Source organism: Leptodactylus fuscus, chromosome 1 (genome assembly GCF_031893055.1).
Source record: "Leptodactylus fuscus isolate aLepFus1 chromosome 1, aLepFus1.hap2, whole genome shotgun sequence".
NCBI classification, from domain to species: Eukaryota; Metazoa; Chordata; class Amphibia; order Anura; family Leptodactylidae; genus Leptodactylus; species Leptodactylus fuscus.
In genome coordinates, this window is record NC_134265.1 from 13,031,361 (window position 1) to 13,057,885 (window position 26,525).

General features: G+C 45.4%; 1 protein-coding gene and 1 pseudogene across 1 annotated transcript in view; one reads left to right on the forward strand and one right to left on the reverse strand.

Annotated features, from left to right (window-relative positions):
- The window catches only part of LOC142191103 (uncharacterized), a 602,426-nt pseudogene that overhangs the window by 205,363 nt on the left and 370,538 nt on the right, over positions 1 to 26,525 (forward strand).
- Positions 5,918 to 26,525, reverse strand: part of LOC142188968 (uncharacterized) — a 72,602-nt gene continuing 51,994 nt past the window's right edge. The window contains 6 exon segments of the mRNA XM_075262083.1: positions 5,918 to 6,800; positions 9,073 to 9,196; positions 17,475 to 17,614; positions 23,815 to 23,995; positions 25,019 to 25,211; positions 26,389 to 26,520. Coding sequence (XP_075118184.1) covers positions 5,998 to 6,800; positions 9,073 to 9,196; positions 17,475 to 17,614; positions 23,815 to 23,995; positions 25,019 to 25,211; positions 26,389 to 26,520 — 1,573 coding nt within the window. The 3' untranslated portion in view covers positions 5,918 to 5,997.

Here is a 26,525-nt window from a genome sequence, read left to right on the forward strand (position 1 = left end):
ACTGCTGACTTCAGGCACAACTCCTCCAGCTGTTACTTACAGAAGTACTCCGATGACTCTGCTATAGTCGGCCTTATCACTGATGGCGACGATAGGGAATACAGAGACTTAAACTGGGATTTTGTAGAATGGTGCCAGCAGAACCAGCTCAGGATTAATGCTGGGAAGACCAAGGAGATGGTGGTGGACTTTAGTAAGCTGAGAAGTGCTTCGATACCGGTGGAGATCCAAGGAACATGTATTGAGATAGTCAAGACCTATAAGTACCTGGGCGTGCTCCTCAATAATAAGCTGGACTGGGCCGAACACTTGGAGGCGCTGCACAGAAAGGGCCACAGCAGACTCTACCTGCTCAGGAGGATGAGGGCCTTCGGTGTCCAGGGGCCACTTCTTTCCTCTCCGGTGACCAGTCCCAGGTATCGGCTGTATAATACGGCTCCTGTGCCGCCACATTACAGCCATGTACTATTACAGCGCTGAGCATTAACTACACGGCCAGCGCAACGTAATAGTACGGCACCGAGCAGGAAGGGGTTAAAGCAGCCGAGTCCTGAGACAACGAGAATGGCCGGAATACACGAAATATCCAAGAAAATACTGACATTGTCCGGAGAGTTTCTCTAATTCTAATGTAACTGGGATGACGTCCTAGAATTGTCTGGTCTGAAAGGGGTTAATAAAAGCTCCAGGTCTGTGAGCGACCACCTACCTCCTCCTGTACAGTGACTGTGGTGACAGGACCTGTGGTGAGGTCACAGGTGTGGGAGGAGTCAGCAAGTCACATGATCAGGTCCTGCTGTTACAACTTCATATGCTAGGATAAAGGACCTGTGGTGATGTCACATGTGTGGGAGGAGCCAGGGAGTCACATGATCAGGTCCTGCTGTTACAACTTTATATGCTCAGGATAAAGGACCTGTGGTGATGTCACATGTGGGAGGAGTCAGAGAGTCACACGGCCTGGTGTTCCAGGTCTCTGTTGGATGAGGATGTGGTTACATATATATATGTGTATAGAGTATATATATAGCAGAGCTGTCTGTGTGTGATGTGTATATATACAGGGCCGCCGATAGGCCAGTATTACTGCTACTGGTGTCAGGGGCCCGGCCAAATTGAAAAATGGGGGGGGCGGTTTTGGCCCGCCACCGTGTGCTGGCGCCCACAGCAGTCATTGTATGCCTGATTTCAACTCAGATCTGCGTCCAGAGGACGCAGATCTGAGTTGAACACATATGCGGTGCCAGCTACAGCAAGGAGCTGTCACAGTTCAGCTCCTTGCTTTGCCGATGCGTCTACACTAGTCGCTGTGTAGACGCAATGTGATGACGTCACATCGCGTCTACAACTGTGTGCCAGTGAGAGACAGAGGCACGCAGAGAGCAGCGAGGGAACGTGGAGAAGGTAAGTGTAATGTGTACACTGCAATGGAACATGAAACTGGGGGCAGATGAAGGAGAATATGGCATGACACTGGGATCAGAGATGTGGAGACATGAATCTGGGGGCAGAGATGGAGGGACATGAATGTGGGGGCAGAGCTGGGGGGACATGAATCTGGGGGCAGAGATGGGGGGACATGAATCTGGGGGAAGAGATGGGGGGACATGAATCTGGGGGCAGAGATGGAGGGGACATGAATCTGGGGGAAGAGATGGGGGGACATGAAACTGGGCAGAGATGGAGGGGACATGACACTGGGGGCAGAGATGGAGGGGACATGAATCTGGGGGCAGAGATGGGGACATGAATCTGGAGACAGATGGAGGGGACATGAAACTGGGGGCAGAGATGAAGGGGGGGACATGAATCTGGGGGCAGAGATGGAGAGGGAGACATGAAACTGGGGGGCAGATGAAGGGTGTATATGAAGCTGGGGGAGAGATAGAGGGGGACATATAATTTACGGGTGACTGTAGGAGGATTATACTGTGTGCGGGCACATGAAAAATTAATGAGAATGGGCGGAGTCAACATAAAAGTGGGCGGGGATAAATTTGCTCAGAGCGCGCCGCACATTTTGTCCCTCTTTTGGTTCTTCAAAAGTTGGGAGGTATGGGTACAGGGGGCAATGGAAAGATGTTAGAAGGTGGACGGGGGGGGGGGGGGGGATTGTTGGGGCATCGGGTGTGCGGCACTGTGGAGAGGGAACTGGGGCAATAATATATAATATATAAGTTTTTAGCTGGAGAACTACAAAGCACACAATACCTCCACAGGTATGTGTGCTTTGTATTAATAATGATGTAGGCTGCTATACTACTAGCATAGCAGCCTGTTTGGGGGGGGGGGACTTTCACTTTAAAGGAGTGTTCACATTGTGTTATTGGCCTCCCTTGCCGGGATATGTTGGTAACCAGTCACAATCAGCTACCCACTTATCCTAATGCAGGGATAAGTTGACAGCTGATTCTGACTGGTTACCAACGTATCCCGGCAAGGGAGGCCAAAAATGCAATGTGAAAAAGCCCTGAGGATTTATTAGGAGGGCTCTTATAGATGGCTCTCTATAGGCGCGGTCACACGTAGCAGATTTTACCTGAAAATAGAATCTGATTAAGCCTTGTAATGCTGCTAAATAAAGGGAAATGTAATACAGAATTGGTATGTCGCAAAATAAAGTAGTTTTAAAGTGTGTGTGTGTGGGGGGGGGGGGGCAGACACATAGGCTGTATGGGGCCCCAAAATTCCTGATGGCGGCCCTATATATATATATATATATATATATACACACATCACACAAAGACAGCTCTGCTATATATATATATACTCTACACATATATATATATACAGTATGTGTGTGTAGAGTATATATATAGCATAGCTGTCTGTGTGTGATGTATATATACAGTACAGACCAAAAGTTTTCTGTATTTTCATGACTATGAATATTGTAGATTCACACTGACGGCATCAAAACTATGAAGTAATACAGGTGGAATTATATACTTTACAAAAGAGTGTGAAACAACTGATAATCTGTCTTATATTCTCGGTTCTTCAAAGTAGCCACCTTTTGCTTTGATTACTGCTTTGCACACTCTTGGCATTCTCTTGATGAGCTTCATGAGGTAGTCACCAGAAATGGTCTTCCAACAGTCTTGAAGGAGTTCCCAGAGATGCTTAGCACTTGTTGGCCCTTTTGCCTTCACTCTGCGGTCCAGCTCACCCCAAACCATATATCGATTGGGTTCAGGTCTGGTGACTGTGAAGGCCAGGTCATCTGGCGTAGCCCCCCCATCACTCTCCTTCTTGGTCAAATAGCCCTTACACAGCCTGGAGGTGTTTGGGGTCATTGCCCTGTTGAAAAATAAATGATGGTCCAACTAAATGCAAACCGGATGGAATAGCATGCCGCTGCAAGATGCTGTGGCAGCCATGCTGGTTCAGTATGCCCTCACTTTTGTATAAATCCCCAACAGTGTCACCAGCAAAGCACCCCCACACCATCACACCTCCTCCTCCATGCTTCACGGTGGGAACCAGGCATGTAGAGTCCATCCGTTCACCTTTTCTGTATCACACAAAGACATGGTGGTTGGAACCAAAGATCTCAAATATGGACTCATCAGACCAAAGCACAGATTTCCACTGGTCTAATGTCCATTCCTTGTGTTCTTTAGCCCGGACAAGTCTCTTCTGCTTGTTGCCTGTCCTTAGCAGTGGTTTTCTAGCAGCTATTTTACCATGAAGGCCGGCGGCTGCACAAAGTCTCCTCTTAACAGTTGTTGTAGAGATGTGTCTGCTGCTAGAACTCTGTGTGGCATTGACCTGCTCTCTAATCTGAGCTGCTGGTAATCTGCGATTTCTGAGGCTGGCGACTTGGATGAACTTATCCTCCGCAGCAGAGGTGACTCTTCCTTTCCTGGGGCAGTCCTCATGTGAGCCAATATCTTTGTAGTGCTTGATGGTTTTTGCAACTGCACTTGGGGACACTTTCAAAGTTTTCCCAATTTTTCGCACTGACCGACCTTCATTTCTTAAAGTAACGATGGCCACTCGTTTTTCTTTACTTAGCTGCTTTTTTCTTGCCATAATACAAATTCTAACAGTCTATTCAGTAGGACTATCAGCTGTGCATCCACCTGACTTCTGCACAACACAACTGATGGTCCCAACCCCATTTATAAGGCAAGAAATCCCACTTATTATACCTGACAGGGCAAACCTGTGAAGTGAAACTACCTCTTGAAGCTCATCAAGAGAATGCCAAGAGGGTGCAAAGAAATAATAAAGCACCTTTTGCTTTGATTACTGGCTACTTTGAAGAACCTAGAATATAAGACAGATTTTCAGTTGTTTCACACTTTTTTGTTAAGTATATAATTCCACATGTGATAATTCATAGTTTTGATGCCTTCAGTGTGAATCTACAATTTTCATAGTCATGCAAATACAGAAAACTGAATTAGAATGTGTGTCCAAACTTTTGGTCTGTACTGTATGTGTATAGAGAATATACAGTATGTAGCAGAGCTATCTGTTTGTGATGTGTCTATAGAGTATATATGTGTTTGATGTGTGTATATATATATATATATATATATATATATGTTGTAAGCCGATGGCTGGTCAGGTAATGGAGGGGGTGTACATCTCACCCAGACTACTCAGGTGGGTGAGATGAGAAAACTCCAGGAATGTTTGTTCTCAGCAGACAACTTTCGTCTGCTGAGCATTTTGGTAAATGCTTAGTATTGGGCTGGATTTTTAGGAATGGCAGGTAGGTTGGTAGTGCGACCTGTCATTCCACCCCCCTCCAGTCCACACTCTGGGGATGTTCCAGCAGCGACTCAGCTGCAGAGAGTCTGCTCATCAAGGGAGGCTTAAGAAGCCAGCTCCAGCAGAAGACTTTGGACAGAGCTTGACTGGAGAGCAAACAGAGAGGTCATATTTTTTGGAGCTGTGTCCTGAATGATTCTACTGGCTTTTGGATTTCTGTTATTCTAGGTGAGGTAACCTATTCTATGTTTAGTTAGAGCCTAGCCGGGCAGGGAGTTATTTTTGTATTGTTTCCTTTGTTGCTGCACTATATTTTTGAGTGAAAATAAAACTCTACCTTTGTTTTGGACTAAAGAAACTGGACTTGTGTGTCTATGCCACCCCACCTAGCAACCCCAGACCCTGACAATGTGTATAGAGTATATATGTAGCAGAGCTGTCTGTGTGTGATGTATAGGGAGCAGCCAGGATTAATCCCTTCTTGTGGGTACAAACTTTTCTCAGGGGCCTTCTACCCTCTCCCTAGAGTGAATTCTTGATAGTGACAGTTACGGGTACTGCAGCGATATCTCAGATACTTGAAAAGGGCTACAACTGTAGTACCAACAACTGCAGTTATCAATAATACAGTGAGTGAGCAGCACAGCGCCCAGCATGTAAACAATACTGGGATAGTATAATATGCTCCACAGTGGCCCCCACACACTATTATGTGCTCCAGAGAGGCCACCACACAATATGATATGCAGTGGCCCCCACACAGTATTATATGCTCCACAGTAGTCCCCACACAGCAGTATATGATCCATAGTCACATTGAAAGTAAGCCATGGAAGTGACCTACTATCTATGTGAATGGGAGTAACCTGAAAACATAGCAGTGTTAGAGGTGTGGGGTAGGAGGAGCTGGAGCTGCCTAGCTAATCATAGGAATTACAGCAGGACACTGAAAAAATAATTGCCTTGCTCAATTTTGCCCTAAATGCCATTCATCGGGGCCTTACCAGTGGCGGAAAGCCATGATGGACTGTCAGTGCCCTGCTCTTAGCCGCAGAGTGCAGGCAGCTGGTCCCAAACTGAGGTCTACAAGCAAGAGAAAAACAAACAGAAGGGGGTGCTATACACAGGTATTTTAACCGTTATCTTACACAATTTCCAAATTACAAATCATTTCAGATATTAGGGCTGGATTTAGAAGAAAATACAATATTTTTCGTGGGACAACTTATTTTGGATGTAATTGTAGGTAAAAATTACAATCAAAACATGAAAATGTTATTCAAGTTCCTTGTGTGCAGTAAGGAGATGACATTTCCCACATTTTGGACATGAAAGTTTCTTCTGTATGTGAATTTTCTCATGTTTAACCAGACTTGATTTCTGAGTAAAACATTTCCCACATTCTGAACACAAAAATGGCTTCTCTCCTGTGTGAGTTTTTTGATGTTCTAAAAGATATAATTTCTGAGTAAAAGATTTCCCACATTCCGAACATACAAATGGCTTCTCCCCTGTGTGAATTCTTTGATGGGTAACAAGACCCGATTTATCTTTAAAACATTTCCCACATTCTGAACATGAAAATGGCTTCTCTCCTGTGTGAGTTCTTTGATGTTTACCTACGAGGTACTGATTCCTAAAGCATTTCCCACACTCTGGACATGAATATGGCTTCTCCCCTGTGTGAGTTTTTTGATGATAAGTAAGTGTTGATTTCCGAGTAAAACATTTCCCACATTCTGAACACGAAAAAGTTTTTTCTCCTTTGTGAATTTTTTCATGTGTAATAAGACTTGATGTATCTGTAAAACATTTCCCACATTTTGAACATGAATATGGCTCCTTTCCTGTGTGAGTTCTCTGATGTACATAACTCCTTTCATTTTGTCTATCAGTCTGTGATGAATCAGGAGATAGGACCTGTTTATCAGGATCAGATGATAGATATTTGCTGTGAAAGGCTGAGGGTATATCTGGGGTAATGGCATGTTCTTCATATGGGTCATGTTTGATACCATGATCCTCTGCTTTATAATCTGTAGATATCAGATGTCCCTCTGAACTCCTGGTACAGTCATCTGTCAAGAGCAAAAATTATTTTACTATCTTAAAATAAAATTAAAAGTTATATTAATATTTTATAACATTCATACAAATTTCCAAACATATTTTAAGGAATGTAGAAAAATTCAATTAGTATCCAATATAATAGTAGCAAATCAGATGACAATCTAGCAGTAGACCTCGGAGCATTGACAAGTAGATCATGGTGTTCGGCCACCAGGCTGTTCTCCAGTGTCCCATTTGTGTGGTGAGGCTAGCATCTTCATCGGTCCATGTTGTGAGGTGCCGATTACCACTCTTATCTAGTGAAATGCTCAGTGTAGGATCATAAAGGATCCTGTGAGTCAGTGCTATTAGGTGGTGTCTGTCTCATACACTCCCTGACACCTAGACGTACTTTACTACAGGGGAGGAGCAGTATGGTCATGTATGAGGAAGCCATGGCTTTTGGGTACATATAAGGTCTGATGATGATTTCTATTTTTAGCTGATTCTAGGAGTGGATACCAGATATACAGGAGGACGAGACCTTTACACTTTCCTTTCTTTATAATCTCATAAGGCCAACCAAGGATTCCAAATTTCTGCCACTGATCCAAACCAATATTCTTTGGATACAAATAATATTCTTTATCTCATTGACTTGGAATTTCCAACCCCAATTTTGGAAGTATTATGCAAAGGATAACTGATGCAGAGCCAACAAGTACGGTAATAAGTAGATTGTGAGCAGCAGCTTTCTGAATATTCAGATAGAACAGCCACATCCTCTAATACAGAAGTCCCTAAATGCCCAGTTCAGGGCCGTAGATTGCCTGGTACTGGGGCGCTGGTTCCCTCAGGTGATCCTAATAGCTAAATAACTTGTGACAGGGGTACAACATAAGGATCCAGTTGCTCCTTCACCTAAGCACTTAGGGCATTGGTCTGATTTTTTTAAATTAGTTTTTGTAATTTTGAATTCCTGTAATTTTTTTTTTTTACTGTATTTAATAGACTTCCCCAAGGGGTATTGAATCCTGATGAGTCTAATCACTAATGCAATGCATAGAAAATTACCGGCACTTGTATTACATGCTGCATAGCACCACCCAAATGTCATGTCATCTGTATACTATTGGTCAATACGATTATGTGGATACCAAATTTATACAGTTTTGAGGGGGGGGGGGGGGGTTATTTTTATTTTTTGGAGTCACTATATTCTGTCAACTGTAACTTTTTTAGATTTCCATGTATGGAGCTGCGTAAGGCAATTTCTTTTTGGAGGAGTAAAGATATTTTTAATTTCTACCATTTTAGGGAATGTCTGATGTTTTGATTGCCTTTAATTCACATTTTAATGGGAGGTGAAACAGCAAAAAAAATGACGATTCGGCTCTTTTAATTTTTTTCTTGTTTTAGTGTTTACTGTAAATAATTGGTAAGGATCCATAACCTTTCAATACTTAAAAAACATATCCTTCTACTAAAATAAATCTTCTCTGTAGCCTCTGTATATGTAAAGCCTGTGATAATAGCACTTTATCTAAAACTTATAAAAGTGCTTTTATTCATTATGCAAATTAACATTTTGACGTCTCAATTACCATCCAATAAAATCCCTTGGAACCGCTTATCTTGTGGTGACACCACTTATCTTATTTACATCTAGCCGTCTTTACTGTCTATATATAATATACAAATGTCTACAGTATTTATTTACTTGCTAACATGTGACCCATATTATCATGTATGTATGATTGGTGGAGATGCTTTACCTTATGCAGACTCCGCCTATCTCACAGGATCCGCCTCTATATGTGCTTATACCATTAGGTCGGCCATACATGAGATCACTGTCACCTAAATGCTTGCTTGGCTGAAGCCATCTTGTTCTATCTCCCTTACACAATAGGCTGAGCATGCATGTACAAACGGGGGAGATGAGAGAAATCCACTCCCAGACATCTGGTAAGGGGCACATCACCTGCAATAGCTGTAGGGGGTACAAGCTATTCCTCTCGACTGCACCAGAAACATATAACATCGGTACAATCGTACATGTATGTGATTTCAATGAGGAGAGAGGAGTAAGCCGCTGAAAGACATGTCTAGTGCCAGATTATATCCAGGGAGAAAGCAGGTGATGAAGAAATTGTCCTCATATGACCTTTATATAGCTGAATGGGGGAATATACAGCCGAAAAATCTAACAGGACACAGAAATCTACACAGAACTATAGTAGTCAGAGAATGAGGAGAATCTGTGACTGTTCTGTGGTATATTCAGTGGTGACTCCTCACCTGGGTGGTTCCCTGTAGGAATGTCCTCCTCACACTCCTCATCACCACTCACATAGGGATCTTCTTCTTTTATCTTTACGTCTATAACATTAATATTGTCCAGAGCTATATCTTGATTTGATATCTGTGAAACAAATATACAGAAAACAGGAGGAGAAGTTATTGAATATACACCAGGAATTATCTGAGAACCTGGACATAGATATTAGGTGATGGCTCAATGAGAACCCCAAGACCCTCATACACATGTATACTCGGAATGGCTAGACCTGCTTCAGGTTGTGTCAGTGCAGGAGCTCAGATTCTACCAGATACATCCGGGGTTGTTTGTCTCAGGGGAAATAAATGATCAGATCGGTAGAAATCCAACCTGATGGTTCATTATTCCAACCGGGAGTCTCCATAACCAGAAGATTGTGATAAGATCCAGACAACCTGTAATGTCTATGGTCAGCTTTATCCTCCATCTCCACCTCTCATTACACAAGTATAAACCATCTAATACTGCTGGATAACCCAAGACTGACCACAAGGACTTCACCGCCCGTCTACACATCATAGGGAATATCTCCATCTACCTGATCATCCTGTGGAAGAAGAGGACTGGGACATCTCTCCGGTGTTGTCCTCTTACTGGATATACCTGTAGGAAACACAGACAGGGACTGAATTCATTCTGTACATACAAATAATGGAAGTCCATGTGTATATAGTCGTGTCTATTACCTGCTGATGTGAGGGACTGGTGGTCCTCCATCATCACCTCCTTGTACAGATCCTTGTGTCCTTCTAAATACTCCCACTCCTCCATGGAGAAATAGATAGCGACATCCTGACACTTTATGGGAACCTGACAACACAATGATACAGTCATCCCCCTGACCCCTCCAGTTACTGTATAATGTCCCAGCATTCCCAGCAGTGTCACCTCTCCAGTCAGCAGCTCCAGCATCTTGTTAGTGAGTTCTAGGATCTTCTGTCCATTGATCACCTCCTGTATCAGGGGGTGAGGTGGAGTGTCTGGGATTGGGCTCAGGGTTCCTCCATATCCTTCATACTCAGGAGCCTGACAGCGCCCACTAGAGGTCTTCTTCACTACTGTGTAATCCTGGTTATGGGGAGACACATTAGTAAATATCACTCAATACATGTCCAGAGTCCATCACCTCTCCAGTCATATCATCTGTTATTACTATAGATAAGAATGATGTAATGATGACATCATCAGAATCTCTCACCTCTCCAGTAAGCTGGTAGATGATCTCTAGGGTGAGATTTAATAGACTTTCCATCGTTGATGGGTCAGTTTGGAAGATTTTCTTACATAGGAGAGATCAGCTGAGAGGATTCCATATTGTAGAGACAATATAATAAATCCAGAATATTCCATGTCAATAAAATACAACCATTGGAGATAATAAGAGGAGACGTTACATGTAGATGAGGACACACTAGTTATAGGACAACCTGAGCCATAGTAATAAATCATCTTTACACTGTCTCAACCTGTCTCCATAGCCGCTCTATTCATCGGAGACTACACACAGATTAAAACATCCATAATAAAGAAAAAACCTCTCTAAAGCTTGGTGTGGTGAAAATGTTATGGTTTAATTTACATTACTTGTATAGTGGATCAGATTCTGTCCCATCCAATCCACACATTGCAGAATAAAATCCAGAACGGAAAAGCTACGATTACAGAAATGCTGCTAATATTGTAAATCACAACATGTCAATTATTCTGAGGGAAGTGCGGCAAGATTAAGTATTGATATAATAGACGCAAAAGGTTCTCAGAGATTTTCCTTTGGAAAACACTGCAATAAAAATGTAATGGGTTTCTGTTGTGATCTATTCTGCAGCATTTTTTGGGCTGCAGCTCACTACATGTGCCCAAAGATGAGATAAAGCAGGTTTTTAGTTGCAGTTTTTGTTGTAAAATACATCAGTCCCCCGATATAGAGTCCCATGTAAAATAAATCAGTCCCCCGATATACAGTCCCATTTAAAATACACCAGTCCCCCCGATATACAGTCCCATGTAAAATACACCAGTCCCCCTATATACAGTCCCATGTAAAATACACCAGTCCTCCTATATACAGTCCCATGTAAAATACACCAGTCCCCCAATATACAGTCCTATGTTATATACATCAGTCCCCCCCCATATAAAGTCTATGTACAGCCCTCCCGCCTTACCCTGCACACCCAAATCTTCTCTCTTCAGCTTACATAGCTCCTGCTTCCTGTATAGAAACCATGGTTACAGGACCTGTGTTAATGTCATAGTCATGTGATCAGCCACATTTATGGGAGGAGTCAGGGAGTCACATTACCAGATGTTACAGCTCTCTACCAGATATATGAAAGTCTGTGTGTGATGTGTATGTATTGGAGCTGTCTGTGTGTGACTTGTATGTAGTGGAACTGTCTGTGTGTGACGTATATGTAGTGGAGCGAGCCGTCTGTGTGTGATGTGTATGTAGCAGAGCTGTCTGTGTGTGACATGTATGTAGCAGAGCTGTCTTTGTGTGACGTTTATGTTGTGGAGCTGTCTGTGTGTGACGTTTATGTATCGGAGCCATATGTGTGTGACGTGTATGTAGCGTTGCTGTCTGTATGTGACGTGTATATAGCGGAGCTGTCTGTGTGTGACGTGTATGTAGCGGAGCCGTCTGTGTGTGACCTGTATGTAGCAGAGCTGTCTGTGTGTGACGTGTATGTAGCAGAACTGTCTGTGTGTGACAAGTATGTAGCAGAGCTGTCTTTGTGTGATGTTTATGATGTGGAGCTGTCTGTGTGTGACGTGTATGTAGCAGAGCTGAGTGTGTGACATGTAAGTAGTGGAGCTGTCTGTGTGTGACCTGTATGTAGCAGAGCTGTCTGTGTGTGACGTGTACGTAGCAGAGCTGTTTGTGTGTGATGTGTATGTAGCGGAGCCGTCTGTGTGTGACGTGTATGTAGCGGGGCCGTCTGTGTGTGACGTGTATGTAGCGGAGCCGCCTGTGTGTGTGACGTGTATGTAGCGGATCCATCTGTGTGTGACGTGTGTGTAGGGGAGCTGTCTGTGTGTGACATGTAAGTAGTGGAGCTGTCTGTGTGTGACCTGTATGTAGCAGAGCTGTCTGTGTGTGACGTGTGTGTAGGGGAGCTGTCTGTGTGTGACATGTAATAATAATAATAATACATTTTATTTATATAGCGCCAACATATTCCGCAGCACTGTACAATTTATAGGGTTCAGATACAGACATACATAACAAAGAACGTCATTTCACACAATGGGACTGAGGGCCCTGCTCAAAAGAGCTTACAATCTATGAGGTAGAGGGGGTGACACAAGAGGTAGCAGGGGCGGCATTGCTTATACAGTGTTCAGACAATTTTGTGCATTAGGAATTGTGATAGGCTTGTCTGAAAAGATGCGTCTTTAGTTTGCGTTTGAAACTGTAGAAGTTGGGAGTTAATCTTATTGTCCGGGATAGAGCATTCCAGAGAAGTGGTGCAGCTCTGGAGAAGTCTTGTACACGAGCGTGGGAGGTTCTGATAATAGAGGATGTAAGTGTTAGATCATTGAGTGAGCGGAGAACACGGGTTGGGCGGTAGACAGAGATGAGGGAAGAAATGTATGGAGGTGTGGCATTATGGAGAGCCTTGTGGGGAGGGGGATAACTTTATATTTTATTCTATATTGAATAGGCAGCCAATGTAGTGACTGGCACAGACCGGAGGCATCGCTGTAGCGTCTACCCTGATAGATGAGCCTGGCCGCTGCATTCAGAATAGATTGTAGAGGGGAGAGTTTAGTGAGGGGAAGACCGATTAGTAAGGAGTTACAGGGGTCAAGGTGAGAATGAATCAGAGAGACAAGTCTTTAGTGTATCTCTGGTAAGGAAAGGGCGTATTCTGGAGATGTTTTTGAGGTGGAGGTGACATGAACGTGCGAGTGATTCAATATGAGGGGTGAAGGAAAGGTCTGCGTCAAATATGACCCGGAGGCAGCGGGCATGCTGCCTAGGAGTTATAGTAAGGCCTGAGACTGCAATGGATATATCAGGGACAGATCTGTTAGATGGTGGAAACAGTAGTAGTTCAGTCTTAGAGAGATTTAGTTTCAGATAGAGCGAGGACATGATATTAGAGACAGCAGAGAGACAGTCACTGGTGTTCTGTATGAGTGCAGGGGTGATGTCACGGGAAGATGTGTATAATTGGGTGTCATCAGCATAAAGATGGTACCTGAAGCCAAATCTGGCGATGGTTTGTCCAATGGGGGCTGTGTAGAGAGAAAAGAGCAGGGGGCCGAGGACCGAGCCCTGAGGAACCCCAACAGCAAGGGAAAGAGGGGAGGAAACAGAGCCCGCGAATGATACACTGAAGGTGCGGTCTGAGAGATAAGAGGAGAACCAGGAGAGCGCAGTGTCATTGAGGCCGACTGAGCGGAGCATAGTAAGGAGGAGTTGATGGTCAACAGTGTCAAAAGCTGCAGAGAGGTCCAGAAGAATAAGAAGAGAGAAGTCACCATTGGATTTAGCCTTTAGTAGATTAGACATGTAAGTAGTGGAGCTGTCTGTGTGTGACCTGTATGTAGCAGAGCTGTCTGTGTGTGACGTGTACGTAGCAGAGCTGTTTGTGTGTGATGTGTATGTAGCGGAGCCGTCTGTGTGTGACGTGTATGTAGCGGGGCCGTCTGTGTGTGATGTGTATGTAGCGGAGCCGCCTGTGTGTGTGATGTGTATGTAGCGGATCCATCTGTGTGTGACGTGTATGTAGCGGAGCCGCCTGTGTGTGTGACGTGTATGTAGCAGATCCATCTGTGTGTGACGTGTGTGTAGGGGAGCTGTCTGTGTGTAACGTGTATGTAACGGAGCTGTCTGTGTGACGTGTATGTAGCGAAGCTGTCTGTGTGACGTGTATGTAGCGGAGCTGTCTGTGTGACGTGTATGTAGCGGAGCTGTTTGTGTGTGACGTGTATGTAGCAGAGCTGTCTGTGTGACGTGTATGTAGCAGAACTGTGTGTGACGTGTATGTAGCGGAGCCATATGTGTGTGACGTGTATGTAGTGGAGCCCTCTGTGTGTGACGTGTATGTAGCGGAGCTGTCTGTGTGTGACGTGTATGTAGCGTAGCCGTCTGTGTGTGACATGTATGTAGCGGAGCTGTCTGTGTGTGACGTGTATGTAGCGGAGCTGTCTGTGTGACGTGTATGTAGCGGAGTTGTCTGTGTGTGATGTGTATTTAGCGGAGCTGTCTGTGTGTGACGTGTATGTAGCGGAGCCGTCTGTGTGTGACATGTATGTAGCGGAGCCGTCTGTGTGTGAAGTGTATGTAGCGGAGCTGTCTGTGTGTGACGTGTATGTAGCAGAGCCGTCTGTGTGTGACATGTATGTAGCGGAGCTGTCTGTGTGTGACATGTATGTAGAGGAGTTGTCTGTGTGTGACGTGTATGTAGTGGAGCTGTCTGTGTGTGACGTGTATGTAGCAGAGCCGTCTGTGTGTGACGTGTATGTAGCAGAGCCGTCTGTGTGTGACGTGTATGTAGCGGAGCTGTCTGTGTGTGACATGTATGTAGTGAAGTTGTCTGTGTGTGATGTGTATGTAGAGGAGCCGTCTGTGTGTGACATGTATGTAGCGGAGCCGTCTGTGTGTGACATGTATGTAGCGGAGCCGTCTGTGTGTGACATGTATGTAACAGAGCCGTCTGTGTGTGACGTGTATGTAGCGGAGCTGTTTGTGTGTGACGTATATGTAGCGGAGCCGTCTGTGTGTGACGTGTATGTAGCGGAGCCGTCTGTGTGTGACGTTTATGTAGCGGAGTTGTCTGTGTGTGACGTGTATGTAGCGGAGCTGTTTTGTGTGTGACGTTTATGTAGCGGAGTTGTCTGTGTGTGACGTGTATGTAGCGGAGCTGTTTGTGTGTGACGTTTATGTAGCGGAGTTGTCTGTGTGTGATGTGTATGTAGTGGAGCTGTCTGTGTGTGACGTGTATGTAGTGCCCGTTGGACTCTATACGTTGGCCAAAGCAAAAGTGTAGATGGGTAATAAAAAGGGGATGCAGGACAAAGGTTTGGGAAGGTTCCCCCCTAACCTTACCATGTTAGCTCAATCACCTATATTCAGCACTGGCAATGGTGTGTTATGACTAAGTCCAATATTGTTTGGTCTTCTGTGGCTTACAAGCTTGGAGTATCTGGGGACTCCTTACAACTCCATTATACATGAAGAGTATTGTATAGTGTGTTGTGCTATACATTTATGTATTCTAATTACATGAACGATTTGTTTCGTTAGGACGGGTCACTTGCTCCGTAATCATCTTCATGGCGGTGAAATATTCTGCACCGTAGTGGGCTGATTCAAGGTTTCCTATGTAATAAAACATCATGTAATAGTGTAGAATACTCTCAGGGCTCGTAGTAACCAATCTATGTAACATAGTATAGAACACTCTGCCTGCAAAAATGGCTCCCATTGACTTCAATGAGAGCCTTCACTTTTTTTTCCGCTAGGTAACAGAAGCGACATGACCTATCTTGCCGTGGATTCCGTGGCTGAGTCAGCTGCGGCATCCGCGCCTCGAGACATGCTCCTGTTTAGGCCATGGAGCGGGATGCCGCGACGGAATACTGATGCGCATGTGGAATTTGGTTTCCGCCTTGTGAACATACCCTTAGGAGCCCTAAGTGTATTCTGCACTATGTTTTATAAATAGGTTACTAGGAGCCCTAAGAGAGACCTCCGAATATAATGCGACAGCCATTTTAGTTCACCCAAGACGTATCTCCATCTTTCTTCGGTTTCATTAAAGACTAACAATTTGGAATATTTGGGACGAACCATTACCGGCCAATTCACACATCTCTGTTTTTCCTTCTATGAATAAAACATTGGATTTCTTTTAAATTGTAATGGTGGCTCAGTGGTTAGCACTGCAGCCTTGCAGCACTGGAGTCCTAGGTTCAAATCCTGCCAGGGACAACATCTGCAAGGAGTTTGTATGTTCTCCCCGTATTTGCATGGGTTTCCTCTGGGTACTCCAGTTTCCTCCCACACACCAAAGACATACTGATAGGGAATGTAGATTGTGAGCCCTATATGAGATAATCCTTTAATAGTCCCACAGTGCGGATACTCAGTATGTTACAGCAGCCTAGTAATACAGATACAGGATAATACACAGTAATATATTACAGACGTAGACACACATATGCTGAGAAGAGAAGATATACTAGGAGTCCATAGCAGCTAAGGAACAGAAGAGAAAGAAGGAAGACTTCATAATCATTAGTTCTCTGTGCGGAGTCTTCTCTTGGTCTGATGTAGATTATACAGCCTGGTCACGGTTGGAAGGAAGGACCTGCGATAGCTCCTTCTCACACTTGGGGCGAAGCAGACGGTCACTTACAGTGCTGCCAAGTCCCATCAGGGTCCCATACATAGGGTGGGATTTGTTCTCCCGCATGGAGGTCGCCACAGACAGTATCCTTCTGTCACCCACCACCTGTACTGGGTCCAGGGGGCTCCCCAGGACAGAGCCGGCCCTCCTGATCAGCCTGTCAAGTCTATTTCTGTCCCTGGATGCTATACTGCTCCCCCAGCAGGCCACACCGAAAAAGATGGATGAAGCAACTACAGAGTTGAAAAAGGCTCTAAGAAGTGGCCCCTGGACACCGAAGGCCCTCAGCCTCCTGAGCAGGTAGAGTCTGCTGTGACCCTTTCTGTGCAGCGCCTCCAGGTGATCAGCCCAGTCTAGTTTATTATTGAGGAGCACGCCTAGGTACTTATAGGTCCTGACTATCTCAATGGATGTCCTTGGGACAGTGACTGTCAATGTCTGTAAAGCGCTGCGGAATATGATGACGCTATATAAGTAAGCGTAATAAACTTTACAACAGAATATTGAACGTGAGTTATTTTTATGCAAAAATGATTAAACACAGTGAAATTATTAGAACATACCACAAACAAGAGGAGATCCCATCTAATGAGGCATTAAAACGAATAAATATCTGATGAAATAATTAACCCCTTCCCACCGATGGCATTTTTTGATTTTCGTTTTTGACTCCCCTCCTTCTAAACCCCATAACTTTTTTATTTCTCCGCTTCCAGAGCCATACGAGGTCTTAATTTTTGCGGGACAAATTTTTCTTCATGATACCACCATTAATTATTCCCCCTACGCCCAACAGCAGCACAACTGGGGTAATCCTGCCCCTATGAGCTGTTAGGACAGGTGGAATATTTAATTACCTAACAGCAATCAACCCCTGAGGTTGAGGTCAGAGGACCAACTCCCCTTTGTGTTTTTTTCTGTCCTGTGGGACAGGACAGGTGGATGGGGGAGAGGTGCTCTGGCCTCTTACAGGGGTCCCCTCTCCCCCCCTAAGTTTTTACCTTGCTGCGTGGTCCTGATGAGGTCTCTCCCCCTGCTCCGGTCCGGGTCCCCCGCTGAAGCGTGAGTGCGGCGGCATCGCGGACGTCTGGATACTGCAGGAGCCGGCAGATATGGGATCTCTCATAGCTCGGCCCAGGACCTTAGATCAAAGGGACGAACACCCAGATGGAAAACCTTGTCCTCAAGTTTCCACCCTCCCAGACGGCAGAACTTCAGCCCCCCCTATTTCCAGGGGAGTAGTATCCATGGGTCTTCCCCCAGCCCCCTAGTAAGGCTGGGGAGCCCTTTAATGGGACAGAGGGCTTCTCTGAGCCAGGATCAAGGAAGACCCATTAGGATTTTTTACGATTCCATCATAATCGAATCCAGTTCCGGGGATTCACCAGGGACTCTCCTACCTGGAGGCACCTTCTCTATGTCAAGAAGCTGCGAGTCCGGAATCGCTGTCCCTAGGGACTAAAAAAGCCTATCCAGTGAACCATCAGTGCCCGGCCATGATTAGCCCGGCAGACCCATCTTCGCGATGGCAGGTCCTCGGTCAGGTTTACCTAGACCCTGTTGACCACAGATGCCTCCCTGTCCAGGGGAGCTCATCTGGGGGAGACCCTGGTACAGAGCACCTGGCGTTACCTGAAGAGAACGCGCTTACCCAGCTGGCGAGAGATTACCAGAGCTCAAGTGAAGCTTCTGACGTGGACTCCACAGTTTCGGGAGTAAAGGACCAGGACGGACAGCCTGATCACAGCCGATTACGGTCATTCCGGACGGAGGATGAGAGCCTTCTCCACGTTACCAGACGCCAGGATCCTCATCTATTCGGATCTATGAATCTCCCAGCTGCCAGAAGTTCAAATTCCAGGTTACAGTCTGCGGGACTGACTCACCAGAATGCGGATAACCTTAGCCAGGTCATCCCCCGACCAGGGTGCTCTCCACTATCCTACCAAAGGATGAGGTCTCCCCGAGCTGGATCTGATGGCCACCTCAAACGGCACCGCAATAGAGGAACGTTGCTCCCCAGTTCGGGAAGAGAATCCTCCGGCGCTGTATGCCCTGTCAATACCAGGGAGGTTCAGACGGAAGTGCGTCTACCCTCATCAACTGAGGATTCGGAAGGTATTGACAAAACGCAGGCAGAACCAGAGCTTGGCAAGGAGCTCGCCATTCTGGATAGAAAGGGCATGGTTCACCGTCCTCACTCTCATGAGACGGAGGAACACCTGGAGGCTTCCACCAGTGTAAACTCTGGTAATCCGGAACAGTCGGCCCTATCAAGGCCTGAACAGATGCAACCTCACTGCCTGGAGGTCAGCCAGCCTTTAGCTGGCAAAAGAGGATTATCCCAGGGAGTGCTAAGAACTTTGGCGCACTCAAGAGCGGAGTCAACTAACCAGAGCTACCGGAGGGTCGCCCGAATCTTTCAGAACTGGTGTTCGAGTAACCAGCGCGACCCTGATAGGAATGCAGTCTTGGAGTTCCTACAAGACGGCCTGGAGAAGGGGCTAGCACCTGCTACCTTGAAAGTCCAAGTCTCAGCTCTGTCCGCACTCCTGGAGACCCGTCTAGCACTAGATCCTCTGATTAAGCAATTTCTAAGAGGGGCTAGTAGACTTCGTCCTCAGGTGCAGTCTCCGGTCCCGAGCTGGGACCTGGCCGCAGTTCTGCAGGGGCTCTGGGCGCCCCCCTTCGAGCCCCTATCTGAAGTGGATTTGAAGTACCTAGCATACAAGATAACTTTCCTGTTGGCAATAACCTCCGCCAAGAGGGTCGGTGAGCTACAAGCCCTAGCGGCTTCTGAGCCATTTATAACCTTCTTTCCAGACAGAGTGCAAAAAGGTACCCACACCTCAGAATATTAACCAGGCAATCATCTTACCAGCGTTTTTCCCCTCTCCCACCTCTGAGTGGGAAGAAAGGATAAACAAGTTGGACTTGGTGAGAGCGTTGCAGATTTATCTTGAGCGGACTGCGTCCTTTCGGAAGTCAGAGAATTTGCTGATCAATGTGTTTGGCCACACCAAGGGGACCAAAGCATCCAAACCAACTCTATCAAGATGGATTAGAGAAGCCATTATCTGCTCCCTACGTGCTCAGGACCTCCCAGTACCAGACCTTATCCGTGCCCATGCCACCCGAGCAGTGGCGACATCGTGGGCCGAGAGACGTTTTCTTTCCTTGGAACAGATATGTGCAGCGGCTTCTTGGATTTCTCAGCTAACTTTCGCCAAACATTATAGACTTGAGTGGCGAACAAGGGAGTCCACAGCATTTGGACATTCAGTATTGGCATCAGCTTGCCAGGATCACCCGCCCTAGGGTAAAGCGATACTTGCTAAATCCCCAGTTGTGCTGCTGTTGGGCGTAGGGGGAACGAAAGATTGTGAATGACAATCTGTTTTCCCTTAGCCCAAACAGCAGCACAAGGCTCCCTCCCTATGCTGTATTTGTACTATTTGTTTGTACTATGTCATATTACTCCTGTTAAATAGATGTCTAAAACCTTTTACTTGCTACTAACACAAAGGGGAGTTGGTCCTCTGACCTCTTATAGGGGTTGATTGCTGTTAGGTAATTAAATATTCCACCTGTCCTAACAGCTCATAGGGGCAGGATTACCCCCAGTTGTGCTGCTGTTTGGGCTAAGGGAAAACAGATTGTCATTCACAATCTTTCGTTCTGTAGAATGTACTGGGTAGCTGGAAAAAAATTCAGAATGGGGTGGATTTGAAGAAAAAAAGCATTTCTGTGAAATTCTTATGGGCTTTGGTTTTACGGCGTTCACTGTGCAGCCAAAATGACATGTCCCCTATATTCTGTGTTTCAGTACGATTCCAGTGATACCAAATCTATATGGTTTCATTTACATTTTGACCCCTTAAAAAAAAATCCAAAACTGTGTTAAAAAATTTTTTTATAAAAGTCGCCATATTCTGACAGCCGTAACTTTTTTATACGTCCGTGTACAGGGATGCATAGGGCGTCTTTTTTTGCGGGGCCGGATGTACTTTTTAGTTCTATCATTTTGGGGAAATGTTATTGCTTTGATCACTTTTTATTGAAATTTTTATCAGAATCAAAACCGTGAAAATACGGCGGTTTGGCACTTTTGACTATTTTTCCTGCTACAGCGTTTACTGTACAGGAAACATATTTTTATAGATTTGTAGAGCGGGCGATTTCGGACACAGGGATACCTAACATGTATGTGTGTCACAGTTTTTAACTACTTTTATATGTGTTCTAGGGAAAGGGGGGTGATTTGAATTTTTAATACTTTTTATATTTTTTTCTATTTTTTTTAACTTTTTTTTGCATTTATTAGATCCTCTAGGGGTCTTGAACCCCAGGGGGTCTGATCACTAATGCAATGCATTACAATGCTAATGCATTGCAAAAAATCCTCCTTTCTTTTGCAGGCTGCATAGACCAGCCTGCAAAAGAAAGAGTCTGCAGACCGGCCGGTAGCCTTTAACAGCTCCCGGGCAGTCGCCGTAGTTACACACACGACATGCGCCATACTATTATGGCAGATGTCGGGAAGGGGTTAATGTAAAAAAAAATAATTACATAATGCAATCGGTAGACTCCGTAACAACCTTCCTTCAACAGGACGAGGTAATGATAACCCTGAATCTGAAGGACACCTATTTACACGTCCCTATCTATATTCCACTCAGAAGATATCTAAGGATCGCCATCCAGATGTCTGACCACAGAGAGCACTTCCAGTTCACCACACTCCCTTTTGGCATCTCTTCAGCCCCCTATGTCTTCACCAAGGTGGTCGCCCCCGTCGCCACCGCCCTCAGATTAAAAGGCCTGTTCATAGTTCCCTATTTGGACGACTGGCTCATAAAAGCGCAGTCTATTTCAGTTCTTCAACGTCATCTTCAGATTGCCATATCCTTCCTTCAAGAGTTAGGATGGCTAATCAATTGGGAGAAATCAGAAATAGTGTTATCCACCCCCAAAAAATTCCTGGGATTCATTCTGGATTCTCAGAACATGCAGATCTCTCTCACCGGCCTAAGGAAGTTGAAGATAGAGGCAGCCGCCTGTTTTCTCCTCAAAACCCGGCGTGTTACCATCCGGACTGCCATGAGGGTCATCGGCCTGATGTCATCCTAGGCCAGGGCGGTCCCTTGGGCTTTATGGCATTTGCGTTTGCTCCAGATGGAGCTGTTGAGTGCCTGGAACAGGTCTCCACGGGGACTGCACAAGAGAATCTGCCATTCTCCCAGTCTCCTCAAGACGAAAGGTCTATGGTTACACCAGAATGGACCCTGCTGACTACGGATGCATCCCAGTGGGGATGGGGAGCCCATCTGGACGACAGAACTATTCAGGGACATTGGAGAAGACCAACCTGAAGGAGCTCCAGGCGATGTACCTTGCCTTGTGTCACTTCTCCCTTCTCCTCAAAGAGAAGGCGGTCAAAGTGCGGTCGGACAACATGACCACAGTGATATACATCAACAAGCAAGGAGGTACCAGGTCTCCAGCCCTCCTGAGAGTGGTGTACTTGATCTTCACGTGGGCAGAGAAGAACCTGTCCCACTTATCCGCTGTTCGCATCAAGGGCTCCCTGAACATAGTAGCGGATCAGTTGAGTTGGGGTATTACCGTATCAGGAGAATGGTCTCTCAATCCAGACGTGTTTCAACACATCGCCCAAAGATGGGGGTCTCCCAGAGGTCGATCTTATGGCAACCTGACTCAATGCCAAGGTTCTGCTCTCTGTACCTAGGAGGACAATCCCTTGGCAGTGGATTCCCTGTCCATCCCGTGGAGGTTCAGGCTGGTATACATCTTCCCTCCAATTCCCATCATACACAGGGTATTTGTGAAGATAAAACAGGACCAATTCACGGGAATTGCCATAATCCCATTCTGGCCAAAAAGGACTTGGTTTGCCCAGCTCATGAGGATGAGTCAAGGCATATACTGGAGGCTTCCCCCCTTCCAGACCTGGTTACCCAAGGACTGCTGAGATGCCAGGATTCAACCTGACAGCCTGGAGGTTGACCAGTGCCTATTAAGGAATAGCAGACTTTCAAGCAACGTCCTGAAGACTCTTACATGTGCCCGTGGGGAATCAACTAACAGAAATTACCGTAGAATCGGAAATATCGGGAACGTGATGTGGACTCCTCCGATCCCTCAGTCAAGGTAATCCTGGATTTTCTTCAGGATGGGCTAGACAAAGGGCTCTCTGTTGTTACCCTAAAGGTACATGTAGCTGCTTTGTCCCTCTGGGGAGGCATTTATCTCAATACTCTTTAATATGCACCTTTCTAAAAGGCACTGGGAGGTTGAGACCGGCAGTCACTGCTCCTGTCCACAAATGGGACCTCAGTACGCTCCTGTCGGCACTATGTAAAGAGCCATTTGAGCCTCTAAAAGACACAGAACTGAAATTCCTCACCTTTAAAACGGTTTTTCTACTGGCTATAACATCTGCCAAGAGGGTAGGTGAGTTACAGGCATTCTCCTCTGAAGAACCTTACACCATTTTCTTCGAGGATAGGGTCCAACTCAAGTACCTTCCTGGATTTAGGCCCAAGGTGCCTTTCATTTCCAACATGGAACAGCTGGTTACTCTGCCTGTCTTTTATCCATCTCCTTCTTCACCCAAAGAAAGCAGATTCCATACCTTGGATCTGTCTAGATGTCTGAGGATCTATCTAGAGTGCACTCGCCCCTTCAGAAGGTCAGAAATCCTCCTCATCAACTTTATAGGAAGGCAAAGAAGCCTTAAAGCCTCTAAACCCACCATATCCAGATGGGTGAAAGAGGCTCTCAGGATCTCATTTTCATCCCAAGGTCTGTCTCCGCCGAGAAGCAGGCTCTACCTCTAGAACAGATTTGTGCTGCAGCTGCCTGGTCTTCAGACTCTACTTTTTAAGCATTACAGAATATGTATGTGTATTACCGAAGCCACTGCCTTTGGGCGAGCGGTGTTAAGCTCAGTTGAGCGACAAAACCCGCCCTAGGGGATTACTTGATATCTCCCCATATTGTGCCGCTGGTGGGATGACAGGGAATGGATGATTATGTAGATAATCTGTTTTCCCTTAGTCCCAACAGCGGCACAAGGCTTCCCTCCCTATGTTTTGCAATAATTGTTAAAAAATAAAATTGTCTGTATATTATACTCTTGTACTTACACGCGGGGGAGGGTCTCTGTGCCCTCTCATAGAGCCAAGCCATGTGTATTTGATTTGGCTAATTAAAAATTCCGCCTGTCCTACCAGCACACAGGGGCAGAAAATACCCCGTATTGTGCCGCTGTTGGGACTAAGGGAAAACAGACTATCTACATAATCATCCATATATTACCTGGCTGGCCAGCTTCGTTATCTGAGGTCCTGGGTGTTATCGGATCCTTTACCTGACTCGGAGGCCCATTTAGCGTCTTATCTGCATATTTCCAATTTATGGGCGGTGTTGGAACACCCCCACTTATATAGAGGTAACTTATTGCCGATTCATGTCTTGGCATTGCAGATTTGGCAGCGGGCTAAGCAAGTAGCAGCTTACACTGAGGTCCATATTGAGACCCAGATGTGGGATAATCCGGGTCTGACGGAACTATTTGCCCTCCCGGGTGCACAGAGTTGGAAGCAGTTTGGTGTTATGTCCCTAGCTGATGTTTATGACCAAGGGGCTTTCCGTGCTTTTGAATCCCTAAGCGCCCAGTTTGGTGTCCCCCGTTCCCAGTTCTATAGATTTCTCCAAATCAGGCATGCTATTTCTACACAGTTCCCCTCACCTAGTGTAACCATTTCAGCATATCCTCTTATAGGGGTTCTCCATTCCCAGGGTCCTCAAGGTCTTATTTCGACATTGTATGGCCATCTCATACCAGTTAAGATGTCTAGTTTGGAAACCCCGGCTTTACTGAGATGGCGCACTTTTATCCCTGATCTCACAGACGATAGTTTCTCTGATGTTCTGGAGTCAGCCCAGTTTGTTTCCCCTGCTGCTAATAATAAGCTGATACAAGTTTACATCCTGCATCAAAGCGATCTGACTCCTGCACGCTTACACAAAATGGGAAAGTTGAGACACCCTGGGTGCTTGCGATGTACTGGTATATGCTGATTTTAGCACATGATCTGGAAGTGTCCGATCATTAAAGGATTCTGATCTGAGGTCGTAGGCCTGTTATCTGATATACTGGGCACTCCGATTCCACTCTTACCTGAAATATGTCTGTTTGGAGTTTTAGATGAAGAGGTATGGCCGCACCACTCAGGTATCTTTTTACGTGAATCGCTTTTCTTAGCCAGGAAGGCGATTGCCCTGCGATGGATGGCTCCAAGACCCCCCTCCCTCCACATGTGGTGGAAGCTGGTGAACTCCATTGTCCCGTATAATAAAGTGGTATATAAAGGCAGGGGCTGCCCTCAAAAATTTTGTAAGGTTTGCGGCCCGTGGTGCGACTCTCCCTTGACCCTGTATACTGACCATTCTGTTCGCTCTGCCCTGAATGCACTTGTTCCTTAGATGCTCAAGGGGTGACTCTGGTCCATGCTTCTACTGCATTTGGAGTAATGTTTATGTCCTTGTGCATGTTTTTCTGTTGTCTCTCTTGTTTTCTACTCTCGTCCTTTGCAGGTTGGATGGAGATTGATACCTCTCTCGACTTTCTGGATTTGGACTTTCTACTGGATGATTTTCGCAAGCCTTCAATGACTAATATGGACTTTGCATCAGGGTTTTTGGTTCTTGTTCTGTTTGTCAAGATTTATTAGTCCAAGATTGCTTTGGATTGTGTACCCTTTGCCATCTATTATGTCTTGTATTATTTGTACTGTAATTTGTTATATACTTTCTCAATAAAACGAGTTTAAAAAGTAATTGGGGGATTGATCGTTGCCTTTTCAAAAGCCATCACTAAACCACGCTGAAATTTCCCCAATGTGGGACTATTAAAGGATTATCTTATCTTATCTTATCTTATGCCTTAGTAATGGATGCTGTCAATCAGGCAACGGACATTACTAAGGTCGTAAAAGTATATAAAACAAAAACAGCAGTATGAAAATGAATTAAAAAACTGACCTTCAATAGTGAAGGGACTCCTAAAGCTACATAAAAGTCCCTGCACTAGTTATGCAGCTTGGTCACACTTAAAGAAAGCCACTGAAGTGACCTACTGTCAATGTGACTGAGAGTAACCTGATCAAACTACAGTGTTAGGCTGCATTCACACGGAGTAAACGCTGGCGTTTTTTGTGTGTTTTTTGCACATAGCGCCGCGTTTACGCCGCGTAGCGTCGCGTTAACGCCGCGTATACGCCGCGTTAACGCCGGGCAACGCCACCGCTAAATAGCGCGGCGTTAACGCGGCGTATACGCGGCGTTAACGCGACGCTACGCGGCGTAAACGCGGCGCTATGTGCAAAAAACACACAAAAAACGCCAGCGTTTACTCCGTGTGAATGCAGCCTTAGGGGGTTTTCTCAGCATCTCTATGTCAGTGAAAGACCATTGACTAATAAATGGTCAGTGTGTTGTCCAATTTCTTTTACATATGCCAGACTTTTCCACAGAACTACAGGAGTCGGCTCCTTGCTGATAGGAGAATGTTTTTACATTGGTCGTTGCTCTGAAGACAGCTAACCCCAAACCTTAACTGTCCCCCCCCCCCCCCAAACACATAACCCTGCCCTGAGCAAAAGAAAAACAAACAGCATGGGGTACTATAAAATGGTTTTTAATCATTTGCATGTTACACTGTTTACTAAATTGCAAATCATCTTAGATTTTGGCACAGGATATAAAAAATGCTATATTTTTCATGGGACAACATATTTAAGATGTGACTATAGGTAGAAATCTAGATATGAAAATGTTTTTATTGCACAAGTTGTTTGATGTGCAATTAAAATAATTGAAAACATGTACATGAAAATGGATTCTTTCATCTTTTCAATTATCTGATGTGTAATAAATTCTGATATAAAGGTAACATATTTTCCACATTCTAGGCATGAATACGGCTTCTCTCCTGTGTGACTCTCTTGATAGTTAAGAAGACTTGT